At 38.8% G+C, this 13,599-nt stretch overlaps 1 protein-coding gene across 1 annotated transcript in view; it reads right to left on the bottom strand.

The window, feature by feature from the left end:
- The window catches only part of TBC1D5 (TBC1 domain family member 5), a 358,157-nt gene that overhangs the window by 124,517 nt on the left and 220,041 nt on the right, over positions 1–13,599 (bottom strand). Inside the window, exon 13 of the mRNA XM_007470644.1 lies at positions 11,947–12,053. Within this exon, the coding sequence (XP_007470706.1) occupies positions 11,947–12,053 (107 nt within the window). The remainder of the gene's footprint in view (positions 1–11,946; positions 12,054–13,599) is intronic.

The raw sequence follows: 13,599 nt of genomic DNA, 5'->3' as shown, positions 1-13,599 counted from the left end.
GAAAGAGGAAATGGGGGAGGTGAGTGAGGGGGCGGTGGGGATGGGTCAGAAGCTGAAGGCCCAGGAACCAGGAGCTCGGATGTCTGAGGGGAGGAGAAGATGGACACCCCAGATCAAGGAGCCCTTTCTCAGCCTTTATGTTCTATTAGGACCCTCAAGGGACTGGAGGGTGCCTGTTCACGTTGTTTGGGGAGAATCTTCTTTACCTAGACTACTGATTCCAGCGCTCATCACTTTTGGAAACAGCCTCACAGACACACTTAGAAAGAATGCTTCACCACTATCTGGGCAACCCTTAGCCCAGTCAAGTTGACACATAAAATTAACCATCATCCAACTCTTCTGAAAATTTAATTGGAAGATGCTACTTTTGTAAATTTAAAAAAATGGATTCAAACCTGACTCTTTATCTTTTCATTCAGAAGATTCATTAGAAATCTAGTTAGAAAATTCTGTTTCCATAATCTTTTAGTGTATTTTGAGAGTTGTAAATAAGTGATGCACTTAAATTGCTGTTGGCCAGAACATCACAAACAGATGAAACATTTCCAAACAACCAGTTTTAAAATGTCCTTTCCATAGCATGAGTGTCTTTGAAAAAGCTCTTATTTTCACTCATTTTTAAAATGTCATCATTACCTTGAAGAGACAAACTGCTTATCTATTCAAAAATATGTGCATGGTACCTTAATACTGACAGTTACTTGTCATCACATTAGAGGTAAGCAAGTGTGAAGTATGTTTATTTTTTTCAGAAAGAACTTATGTTTGGCAACTCTTTTTAGCACAAGATATCCAGCAAACCCACAACAGATGTTCATGGCCCCTGACATCATTTTAATATTGTAAATATGGAATCGTTTAAGATGATATAACCCATACATCCACTTAACTGGGCACATGGAGATGACGATAAGACACAAGGTGGTAGATGGAAAGGAAAGGCAGGGGTCACTCAATGCCTTTGTAGGGGAAGTGCGTGCCCTTTTCCCTCAGGAGACCTGACAGGTGATGTGTGACTTAACTGGGCATAAGGAGGTGACATTAAAAAAGGCATTTAATATTTTAAATTAGCAGTAAGATGTTTTCTGAGCTAATATACTTAAGGGGCAAATAAAATATTTATTGTGGCCATAACTACTTAGATTAAAAATAATTATGAGGCTTCCCTGGTGGCGCAGTGGTTGAGAGCCCGCCTGCCGATGCAGGGGACACGGGTTTGTGCCCCGGTCCCGGAAGATCCCACATGCCGTGGAGTGGCTGGGCCCGTGAGCCATGGCTGCTGAGCCTGCGCGTCCAGAGCCCGTGCTCTGCAACGGGAGAGGCCACAGCAGTGAGAGGCCTGTGTACCGCACACACACAAAAGAAGAATTATGCTCTTTTTTTTCTATTTTGTCAGTTTTAAGTTTATAATCTTTTTGTCATAATTTGTGATTTCTAGCTTTTAATTTCTTTAAACCGTAACATTAGGATGACATAGAAACAACTCAAAGTAGCGCCTTTTCTTTCTGAACAACCAACCTACTTCACATACAAGAAGGAAAGTAAGTGATTAGCTAGGTTTTCTGCACTTCGAACTGGAAATTACCTTTAGAGATTATAGGCTAATTACAGCCTTACCAGTTACCTATCCCTTTAAAAAAAAAACAATTAGTGAAACTGACTCTAAGGCTGCAAATGGTTCAATGATTTCTCTGATGGTGTAACATCAAGTCAAGGGTGAAGCAGGGCAGCCACTTCATGGCTCGACCTCAGGGACACAGCACAAACATTTCACTGTGATGTGCTGTAACACTTTAATACTTTTACATTTGGGGCCTCAGTGCCTTTCTAGACGCACTGTGCATGTGTGAAAAGCTTGAAAGCTTAAGTAATCTATTTAAACTATTTCTCCCTAAAAGCCTAGATTTCTCCCTTACTTGCAAAATATCAAATAAAAGGCAGAGAACTGGTTTGTAGATTTTGTTTTGTGTATTGTTAATGAGAACAGAATTAACCATGGATTCTAGTTTCTTCTTTAGTTATCTGAGGAAAAATAAATCACCACGATAATTGGTTCTCTTTCAGTAAAGAAGCTCTTTCCTCTAAAACATGCAGAGCAATGTTTCACAGCTCCAGAAAACCAGGAAACCACTAGAGCTCATCAATGAATTCAGTAAAGTTGCAGGATACAGAATTAATACACAGAAATCTGTTGCATTGCTATACACTAACAAGGAAAAACCAAAAAGAGAAATTAAGGAAATAATCCCATTTACTATCGCGTCACAAAGAATAAAATACTAAGGAATAAACCACCTTAAGGAGGCAAAAGACCCGTACTCTGAAAACTATAAGATGCTGATGAAAGAAATTGAACATGACACAGGCAGATGGAAAGATATACCACGTTCTTGGACTGGAAGAATGAATATTGTCAAATGACTATACTACCCAAGGCAATCTACAGACTCAAGGCAATCCCTATCAAATTACCAATGGCATTTTTCACAGAACTAGAACAACAACAAAAAAAAATCATAAAATTTTTATGGAAACAAAAAGACCTCAACTAGTCAAAGCAATCCTGAGAAAGAAAAACGGAGCTGGAGGAGTCAGACTCCATAACTTCAGACTATACTACAAAGCTGCAGTAGCCAAAACAGTACAGAACTGGCACAAAAACAGAAATATAGATCAGTGGAACAGGACAGAAAGCCCAGGAATAAACCCATACACTTATGGTCAATTAATCTATGACAAAGGAGACAAGAATATACAATGGAGAAAAGACAGTCTCTTCAATAAGTGGTGCTGGGAAAACTAGACAGCTACATGTAAAAGAATGAAATTAGAGCATTCTCTAACACCATGCACAAAAGTAAACTCAAAATGGATTAAAGACCTAAACTCCTAGAGGAAAAGATAGGCAGAACACTCTTTGACATAAATCACAGCAATATGTTTTTGGATCCATCTCCTAGAGTAATGGAAATAAGAACAAAAGTAAACAAATGGGACCTAATTAAACTTAGAAGCTTTTGCACAGCAAAGGGAAACATAAACAAAATGAAATGACAACCTACAGAATGGGAGAAAATATTTGCAAACAAAGCAACCCATAAGGGATTAATCTCCAAAATGCACAAACAGCTCACAGAGAGAGCTCAATATCAAAAATCCAAAGAACCCAATCAACAAATGGGCAGAAGATCTAAATAGACACTTCTCCAAAGAAGAGATCCCGATGGTCAAAAGGCACATGAAAAGATGCTCAACATTGTTAATTATTAGAGAAATGCAAATCAAAACTACAATGAGGGACTTCCCTGGTGGCGCAGTGGTTACGAATCTGCCTGCCAATGCAGGCGACACGGGTTTGAGCCCTGGTCCAGGAAGATTCCACATGCCGTGGAGCAACTAATCCCGTGCGCCACAACTACTGAGCCTGAACTCTAGAGCCCACGAGCCACAACTACTGAAGCCCCCGTGCCTAGAGCCCATGCTCCGCAACAAGAGAAGCCACTGCAATGAGAAGCCCGCGCACCGCAACGAAGAGTAGCCCCCACTCACCACAACTAGAGAAAGCCTGCATGCAGCAACGAAGACCCAGCACAGCCAAAACTAACTAACTAACTAACTAAATACATAAATAAATAAATAAAAACTACAGTGAGGTATCACTTCACACCAGTCAGAATGGCCATTATCAAAAAGTCTAAAAATAATAAATTCTGGAGAGGGTGTGGAGAAAAAGGAACTCTACACTGTTGGTGGGAATGTAAATTGGTGCAGCCACTATGGAGAACAGTATGGAGGCTCCTTAGAAAACTAAAAATAGAATTACCATATGATCTAGCAATCCCACTCCTGGGCATATATCTGGAGAAAACCATAATTTAAAAAGATACATGCACCCCAATGTTCACTGTAGCACTATTTACAACAGCCAAGACATGGAAACAACCTAAATGTCCACCCAACATGAATGGATAAAGAAGATGCAGTACATATATACAATGGAATGTTGCTCAGCCATAAAAAGAATGAAATAATGCCATTTGCAGCAACATGGATGGGCCTAGAGATTATCATACTAGGTGAAGTAAGTCAGACACAGAAAGACAAATACCCTATGATAATGCTTATATGTGGAATCTAAAAAAAAAATGATACTAATGAACTTATTTACAAAACAGAAAGAGACTCACAGACAGAGAAAACAAACTTATGGTTACCAAAGGGGAAAGGGGAGACGGAGGGATAAATAAGGAAGCTGGCATTAACATATACACACTATATATAACATAGATAACCAATACTGAGTATAGCACAGAGAACTATACTTAATATTTTGTAATAACCTACAAGGGAAAAGAATCTGAAAGGAATATACATATATATGTATAACTCAATCACTGTGCTGTACAGCTGAAACTAACATGATATTGTAAATCAACTATGCTTTAGTTAAAAAAAAAAATTAGTGTCTGCTAATGTATAAGATGTCGAGGGCAGTCCCTGAGGGGTCCATGAATGACTGTGGCTAGAGAACTGCCAGGCCCAACCCGGCCACTTGCTTCAGCAATTCTCAGGAGCTCTGCTTACACTGTTTTCTTAAGATGGAATAACATGTCCCAACAAAATTCTTCAAAGCCCAATTGGTAAGCTGGGATGAAGTGAGAGAGTGGCATGGACATATATACACTACCAAATGTAAAACAGATAGCTAGTGGGAAGCAGCCACATAGCACAGGGAGATCAGCTTGGTGCTCTGTGACCACCTAGAGGGGTGGGATAGGGAGGGTGGGAGGGAGGGAGGGGGGGAGGGAGACACAAGAGGGAGGAGATATGGGGATATATGTATATGTATAGCTTATTCACTTTGTTATACAGCAGAAACTAACACAGCATTGTAAAGCAATTATACTCCAATAAAGATGTTAAAAAAAAAAAAGCCCAGTTGGAAGCCTTTCTGACTATCCAAGCCCAAATCAGCTGTCCTTTCTGCAATAGTCTCACTCATTTTACCTTCCGTAAGTTTTGTTCACGTCTATAAAGGACTGTGACCAACTCTCATCCCTCTCATCCTCTACACACAGTAATTAAAAAAAAAAAAAGGATCTGCTGAGTTGAACTGCATCTTGCTAAAATAGCGCCAGAAGGGTCCTTTGACATTATGTGATCTAGCCTCTTTGTTCAAGAAAAGGGTGACTTGCCCAATAAACACAGCAGGCTGTGACGGAAGTGAAACCTGAATTCTGAGCTTCCCTCAAGGGGCTGACACAGGATTTATGCTGTTGAAGATCTAGTCCCTGACCTTGCAGAGCTCTCATTTGGTAGACAAGAAAGACGGGTCTAGTTCCCTTGACACTACACAGTGAGCATAATGCTGACATGAATGAAAGCAAAACTGACTGAGATTGGTGATATATAGAAGGCAGCCAAGATTGTTTTTTAAAAGATAAAAGTAATATATGTATGACCAAAAGTGTTCAGAGTCCTGGCCCCAGTCCTCTTAAATCACACAAGAACCTACTGGCCGGACCCATGTGACAGCCTAGAGGTCTGAATAAGTGAATGTGCTTTATCAAGTGGGGAACTCATTTAAGAAGAGTTTTGGGAACTTCTGGCTGAGAGCAAGAGTAGTTTATAATAAGAGGATATCTTAATCATCAGGAAGAATCATCACAAATCCAGCAATCTTTCTGGAGTTTCAAAAGGTGACCTTAGCAAGCCTCCCCTGGCTCATCTGTCTGTCTCAGGTAGGGCCCCCCCAGGCTGCTGGTCTTCCAGTTCCATGAAGAGTCCAAGCTCTTTCCCCTACCTTGGAGTCTTTGTGTTTGCTAATCCCCCTGCCTGGCGGCTTCTCTCCCTGCTCTTTGCCTGGCTAGTTCCTTCTCCTCCAACTGTTCTCACCAGAAATGGTACCTCCCCAGCTCACGTTCTTCCTCCTCTTATTATTTTAAGGATGACACCCCATTTGTACCTTTTATAACACATGACAAGCTGAGTATTTTCTTGTTTGTTTACTTGTTTATAATGACAAGGGCCATTTTTTTTTTTTTTTTTGGTTCACCTTTATATCACCAGAACCTAAACAGTGCCCAGTGCATTGTGATACATACACAATAAAGATTTGCTGAATAAATTAATGAATTCAAAATACTTTTATAAAACTAATCCAAAATTATTTAAGGCACTAGGAAACCCTTAATAAGTTTTGAGAAACACACAATTCTACCTTATGAAATGTTTGAACATAATAAATAACAAATTTCAAATACTGGTTCAATAAAGATCTTTCGATTATTCTTACAGATGTTTGAAAGCCACCATGTACTCTGAAGTAAAACTTGATGTTTTTTTTAATGTGAGTCTATGTCAAAAAGTCTATATTTCTGACTGAATGTGAAAACATAACTGAGGAGTCACCAATACCTAACTACTAACTACAATAAACATCCAATTGGTTATAATCTAGTGATAAAAAAGAACAATATATAGTCATGCAGCTCAGATATGAAGGAAAAAAAAAACACATTTTTTTTTTTTTGTCACTGAGAGAGAAAACACACACAGAAAAGTGATTCTCCAAGAAAGGCAGTTCTCATAGAAATGCTCCAGCTTTTAGGGGAGGGGAAAAAAAAAAAAAAGGATGGCGAAGACAGAAGTAACACATTCTTTCTGTAACAAAATCAGACAAGAAACATCCTAGGAAATCTGAACAGAACCTCGGATGGGAACATCAGGAAAAGTAAATAAATGGACACCAAATGCATGCTCCTCAAAGAGTCAGTGTGTGTGATTTTAGGTCCTTCACTGCTCAGAGAAGATGACATTATAATGGCATTTCTGGAATGAAGCATTTCCTATCATCATCACCCGGCTTGAATCCACTCACCACTTTTCAATTCTGATATGTGACATTTTACTAAAGCCACCTGACATTAAAAAGTTGCATGTACAGTGAGGGTTTTTGGAATTAAAGAATAAAAATCCATTACCTGCATAAAATCTGAATATTCAGACGTTATAATTTAAAAAAGCAATATTTAACATAACTCCAAACAAAAGCCAAATCAGAATTGGCCAAGCACAAGAACACTGTAGACTATATTTTATATATATATCTTTATATTTATTTTATAGTATATATATTTTGTGTTTCTGTATACAAAAATGACTATAAAATTAAACTGTCTTATTTCTAGCAATTTTCTCCCATAAACAATAACAGGGATGCTTACAAACCTACCAGAAATATAATATTGGGGGACTATTCTAGTCTTCAAAACAAACGGTAGCTGTCAAATTCTTACTGAATAATCTACAATGTTAATTCATGTACTGTATTTCATTTGTAATAAGTCTTTGTGATAAGGTTAACACTTCAACATACAACACAAATAAGAGAGGGCCGAAAAATGAAAATTACTTTGCTTATGTTTCTGTATTAGAATTTTATTTGCTGAAGGGTAAAAAACAGATTTGCAAAATTCACAGTTAACTTAAAACAATAGTTTTAAACCTTTTATTCCTAGCCCTTACTGCCTTCAGGAAGGAGAGAACATCTGGTTATTTAAGGAACACAATATGTTCACATTTTCTATGACTTTTGTTTCTAATTGGGTTTAAAATTTTTTTTTTTGGAATTTGAACAACTAGTTAGAACAATGTTTTTTAATCACTTCATATTTTTCAGACTGTCATCCTTCCACTCCTCTACTTCGTTTAGTGGATTGTTTTTGGAAATCTGCTCAGTGATTCTAATATAATAAAAGGAAAATGAGAATCAGGATTGTGGTCTGAAGAGCTAAGTATAGAAACCATATCGTAAGGTGAACAGAGTATAGAATGCTACAGATATTTGATATCCAGTCTCTTCAGACAGCATACATTTACAAACATTTCAAGTAGTTCTTGGGTCACTTACATACGTGGTCCTTTCATTTATTACAGACGCAAATAAATATCTACTACAAATAAAAGAATTTGTATGAGAAATATCAGTAACTAGGATTCCACTATTTTTAAAACTAATGAAGCTACAGCTCTTGTGTGGAAGGGTGGTTGGAAGACCTTGGTTCAACGGCTAGCTCTGCCACTGACAAGCTGTGTGACCTTGAAAAAGTCTCTCAAATACCTGGATCCTCAGTTTGTTCATATTACAGAAGGAGGAGCAGAATTAGACTCTCTTGGTTCTTGGCAGTTCTGAAATTTGCACAGTCTAAGTGAAGTATATTATTTATTTATTTATTATTTTTTTGCGATACGCGGGCCTCTCACTGTTGTGGCCTCTCCCGTTGCGCAGCACAGGCTCCGGACGCGCAGGCTCAGCGGCCATGGCTCACGGGCCCAGCCGCTCGGCGGCATGTGGGATCTTCCTGGACCGGGGCACGAACCCGTGTCCCCTGCATCAGCAGGTGGACTCTCAACCACTGCGCCACCTGGGAAGCCCCGAAGTATATTATTTAGATCCTTTGTTGTATCTTCTTTGTTCCATAATATTTGAAGGTGATAACAGGTTTTCAAATAATTCTGATCGATATTAAATTAAGGAACTAGATGCCCTTTCAGTTCAAGTTGTAGGGTCACTTCACCATCTTGATAAAAATGGCAGCTGACAAATATACCATTGGCTATGGTTTCTGTGGAATGTGGATATGGGCTCCAGAAGTATGTGAGGTGAGTGAGATCCACCTGGATTAGAGTCAGTATTAGGAGAGGCGCAGTGCTTAAGTCAGCATTCAACGCTACCATTGTCTTCTTAATACCAACCACTGCAGGACACAGAGCTAAATGCTAACAAACGAGCAGGATGATGAGGAGGGATAATTGATAGCAGATACAAGCAAATCGCTAAACTACAAGGGGCTATGAGGACTCAAAGGGAAGACGTGTCTTATCTGAGTCTGGGAATGGCTTCCTGGAGAAGGTAGAACAGAGGCTGGGAACCTCAGGAGGGGATGAGTAGAAACAAGGGTCATGGAACCGTTCCAGCTAGTTTGGAAGCTTACAAGCGTTTCGGCCTTGGGAAAGCCACATGGCCTTAACCTCTCTGCACTGAAAGAGAAGGAGGAAAGATAACCCGCTCTGCTGTCTCAGAGCTTGTAGTGAGGACCAAATGAAGCCTATCAGAGTACTTGGAGACGTGAAGGAGTATGATCCTATGATAACAGTTCACCAGCCCATTATTTCAGTCTGTTCAAATGAGAAATCTTTTCACAGTAAAGCTGACATCTGATAGAAAACAAGTAACAGCTCAGTGTCTCAAGCTCTACTGCAGAGTCTATTCTCAACTGAGCAGTCTCCACTGGGATTTAGGGATAGTGGTAGGATGAAGTGTTTCTCTCTGAAGGCTGACAATGAATTTAGGGAGGCCCAGAACTCCTTGTTCATTTTTATTTTATTGAGTCTGTCAGCAGCACTCAGCACAACTGCCGTGTGAAGCTGGGATACGGGAAAGTAAACTTTCATTGCTCAAATAATCTCTTTCTACTAGGTCACTTCATAGAGACTTGTGTGTTTATATACTTACTCTGATTTAAGTGTTTCATTGTTGCTAATAAATAGAAAACATTTAAAGCACTCTGAGGTCTGGATCCTCAGAGGCTATGGGTGGAGTACTAGCATCGTCTTTCCCTCTCTTTACATGGCCTCCTCTATGACTTTACAGTTGACATGAACTACACCGAAAGCTCTATCCACTGGTGGATTTTTACGATATATATAAACTCACTTCTTTTTTTTTTCTTTTGTGCCTTTGTAGCACTGGATTGGATCTTATTATATCATTAGATGTCAGTTCTTTATGGTCAAAGGCTGCTCTGCTTGGGTAGGTTGTTAGAGGCAACAAGAGAGGAGACCAAGACTTAGCAAGCGTGAAACCCCAGATCACAAGGACATTTGGTAGGAGAGTCAAGACTTGGCCCAGTGTCCCGATTCCTACCTCAGGCTCCTGGCAAGACCCTGGACACCACACTGCGATAGACCTCCAATTAGCACACATGCCAAGTGATGTTAGTTATCATTTGACATTTACTAATAATGTCAATGGATCAGCCATTACATACACTTAACTAAAACTACCACCTTGCTGGGTTGGCCGTCTGAAACCCCCTTAGTACTCTGCAGCTTGCTTTATCTTGCCCTGCAGATATCATCGTGCCACGAACTTGTTCTCAAGAGCTTTTTACACATGACTCCCTCCTTCTGCCCAGTTTCTCATGTCTCAGAAATACCAGTTTGAAGTCCTAACTTTTGGACAATTATCTTGATTGTTTTTACTTGGTAAGACCCTGAATGTAAAAGTGGGGAATACTATTTTTTAGATACTTATGCTATTACTTTTTTTCTCTTAAACCTTGGAGAAAATTTTTCTTAATGCTTGTAGAATTGGCTTCATTATTCTCTGTATTATATATACTACCTTTTTAATATCAAAAGTACTCTATTAAAATTATGGATTCCACTAACAACACTGAGGAATTCTGCAACTATAAGACTGAATGGTGTATAGGAAGATTAACCATATTTAGCTAGGAAAAAACTTACCAAGATGGATAGGTTTAGATAACATATTCGTTTCTCCTTTCAATTAAATCCAACAAATCACACAAGTAGATAATTCAAACAGTTATTTTAGCAATTTTTTCCCACTCTGTATGACTCTAATAATTCTCAATGCTGAGCAGACAGAATTTACCTTAAGTTTGTAGACCAAAACTCAGATACCTCATTGACCAGAAACTTCATCCTTTATTCCTTTTATAGATATGCCATAAACTTGACTATTTCATATTTAAAATATATACTTATACAGCCTCCATATACATAAAAAAATAAATATGAGACTGTAGATTTTTCATACTCTGACTCCTAAGCCTTACCAGAAAAAAAGAAAATGCTACCTTACGTATTAGAGAAATGATGGATTGCATTTCTGATAATGAAATTTTGTATAGGAGAAATGACATAAAATTGTGTATTTCTGAAGAAAATGGATATAGGCACAGGAAAACAATAATTTTAAATCAAGCAAAGAATCAATACATGCTCAAATGTTGAAGTCAACAACCGATGAAAGGACAGAAATCCTTCAGAATCAAAATGTACGTTGAACTTGGAGGTCCACGTTGATCAGACAGAGCTCTGGCAGTGGAATCCACAGACAGACTGACTCAAAGACAGTTCGACAACTGCCAACACGATTGCTGGGAGCTCTGCCAAAGAGCCAAAGGCTGCGATTACCACCCAGCGCCTGGCATCCTAGTCCTCGTGTTTGAAGCTTTCTCTCTTATTCTTCATCCAATATTTTTGTTTGGCTCAAAAGCATCAAGGATTCACAGATTTTTTTAGATCTTTAAATGTTCTTATTTTCAAGAAATGTAACATTAGTTGTAAAAGAGCACACTTTTTCTCTGGAGTGTAAAGAAAATTTTGGTGAGCTTGCTTTAAGTTCAAATAGAGAAATCAGCATTAAAGTCTCTTTAAATCTTTATTTTATTAGGTTACTCTTCACCCGCAAAATAAGAAATACATGTTCATAATATGAAATAATTTAGTGTCTCACTGCATCATAAACTCTTAGAAAACTGGTCCTTTTTAGAGCTCTAATGTCTTGGTCTTCACATGGCTCACGAGGCTATACCTGGGTCAGTGGGCCCCCGGGCGCGAAGTGTGGTTATAAGGAGAAGCAGGTGCTCAACTATTTCCTTGAGTTACGAGGAAGCAGGTGGGCAGAACAACCTCCTGAGTTACAAGAGACCTGTGCTCCTGTTTCTCAGGGCAGTGTCCTTTGAATTTGCCCGCTGAGTTGCTAGACCATCAGGTATGTGGGGTTGTGGCCTGTAGGCAATTCATCTGCTATTGGGCAAATTCTACATTAGGAATTCTTGGAGTCATGTAGAGAAACCAGCTTTTCACCCCACTTAAAACTGTGCACATCCCACATGGAAAGCTTACCTTGGGATCACGAAGGAACAAAGCCTTAAGAATCAGCGAGTGAACATCTCCGATGAGTGGGTAATGCATCAGAAGGCCAAGACAGGTCTGGTAGTTACTAGAGATCACTAAATAAAAGGGGAAAAAGAAGCAATTGAGAAGCAATGCTGTTTCAGATACCTGCATTACTAAGAGAAACAAAATTAACAACTTAGATTCAAAGAAAGCAAACCAATAACTCGACTGATTTGGACAAAAGGAAATGGGGAGAGGGGATCGTTACCAAATGGCCTTTGAAGCAGCACACTGTATTAATATACCAGCACTCATCGTCAGGGCGGTGTTGGAAGGAAGAGCCTCAGATATAGATATGTGTGTGTGCTTGCAACACAAATAAACTCTTAGTAGCATGCACATTTATTGCCATTTATATGGCTGTATTTAAATGTCTCTAGTTTTGCTGCTTGGAAATTAGTAACAAAAATCTTATGAATGGGAAAGAACCAGCTTAAAATTCTCATAAAATATTATGTACCCTGATTACTATGCTTCACAACTTACATATGTTACATTTATTTTTTGTATATATAAATATTACATAGTTCAAAATTAAAGAGAATATAATTTCTTCCAATTATTTGTTTTCCTAAAGGTAACAAGAAATTTAGGAAAGACATCTATGCAGCATTTCTTGGAGGAAGAGTGTCAAAACCTTCACAGATAAGCCTAACTGTGCTCCTTAGACCGTCATTTAATTTTTTTCCCCCCAATCAACCTAATTATGGCTGCAATTATTAAACACATCTTTTCAGGCAGGTCTATGTAAACTACTTCATTTCTTGGCAATCCATCTGCCACTGCTGTCACAGTTGCGCCCATTAGCGACTCTTGTTTTGTAAGCCAGGCTGACGGCCTCGGCAGCATGATTGTGAACAAACTTTACAGTTGCAACTTCCTGTGGCTGTGACTGAATCCTTTTCATTAATCAGGATGGTTAGCTGAAAAATATTCCGTAGGAAAACAACTGTGACTCACTAGAAACAACGTAAGTCACAAAATAATTTTTTTGTGATCAGAAATACCCTTGACTCTTAGGTTTTTCTTTCCTTCTTCTGCTGAGAACATCCCCCTTCCCATGAACATTATGGAGAAAGGGGACAGGACTGGGCAAAATGAATAATTATAATCTATGCAAGGAACCACTTTATCATCTTCATTTCCTTTGCTTATCTGACAGCTTGTAATTTCATACATCTGCTTTCATTTGTGAAGTACTCACTTATCCTACCCTTTCTTTATCTGTTCAGACTCTCCTTTTCTTATTTGTTCACTTTATCATATTCACATTCAGTTGCCTGTTTCCTTTTTTACTCTAGAATTCAAAAACCTAGGGTACTGAGAATAGTATAACATTTTCATGTCCAGTTTTCTTTGCGATCTAACAAATAAATAAAACTTAGTCAATTCATCTTCTAACTCATAAAGTTATTTTCCCAAATGCTATAATGGTTATATATTAGTAACTGACCCAGGAAGAATTCCTGTATATTTTGTAAGACAGGCAGGAGAGTTTAGTGGAAATGGTTCTGGGCTCGGGACTCAAAGGTGTGGGCTTTGCGGCTTCCCTGGTGGCGCAGAGGTTGAGAGTCCGCCTGCCGATGCAGGGGACACGGG

The sequence above is a fragment of the Lipotes vexillifer genome, unplaced genomic scaffold (assembly GCF_000442215.2).
Source record: "Lipotes vexillifer unplaced genomic scaffold, Lipotes_vexillifer_v1.1 scaffold418, whole genome shotgun sequence".
Taxonomy (NCBI): domain Eukaryota; kingdom Metazoa; phylum Chordata; class Mammalia; order Artiodactyla; family Lipotidae; genus Lipotes; species Lipotes vexillifer.
The sequence above is the reverse complement of the archived record's forward strand: the minus strand, read 5'-3'. Positions and strand labels throughout refer to the sequence as shown.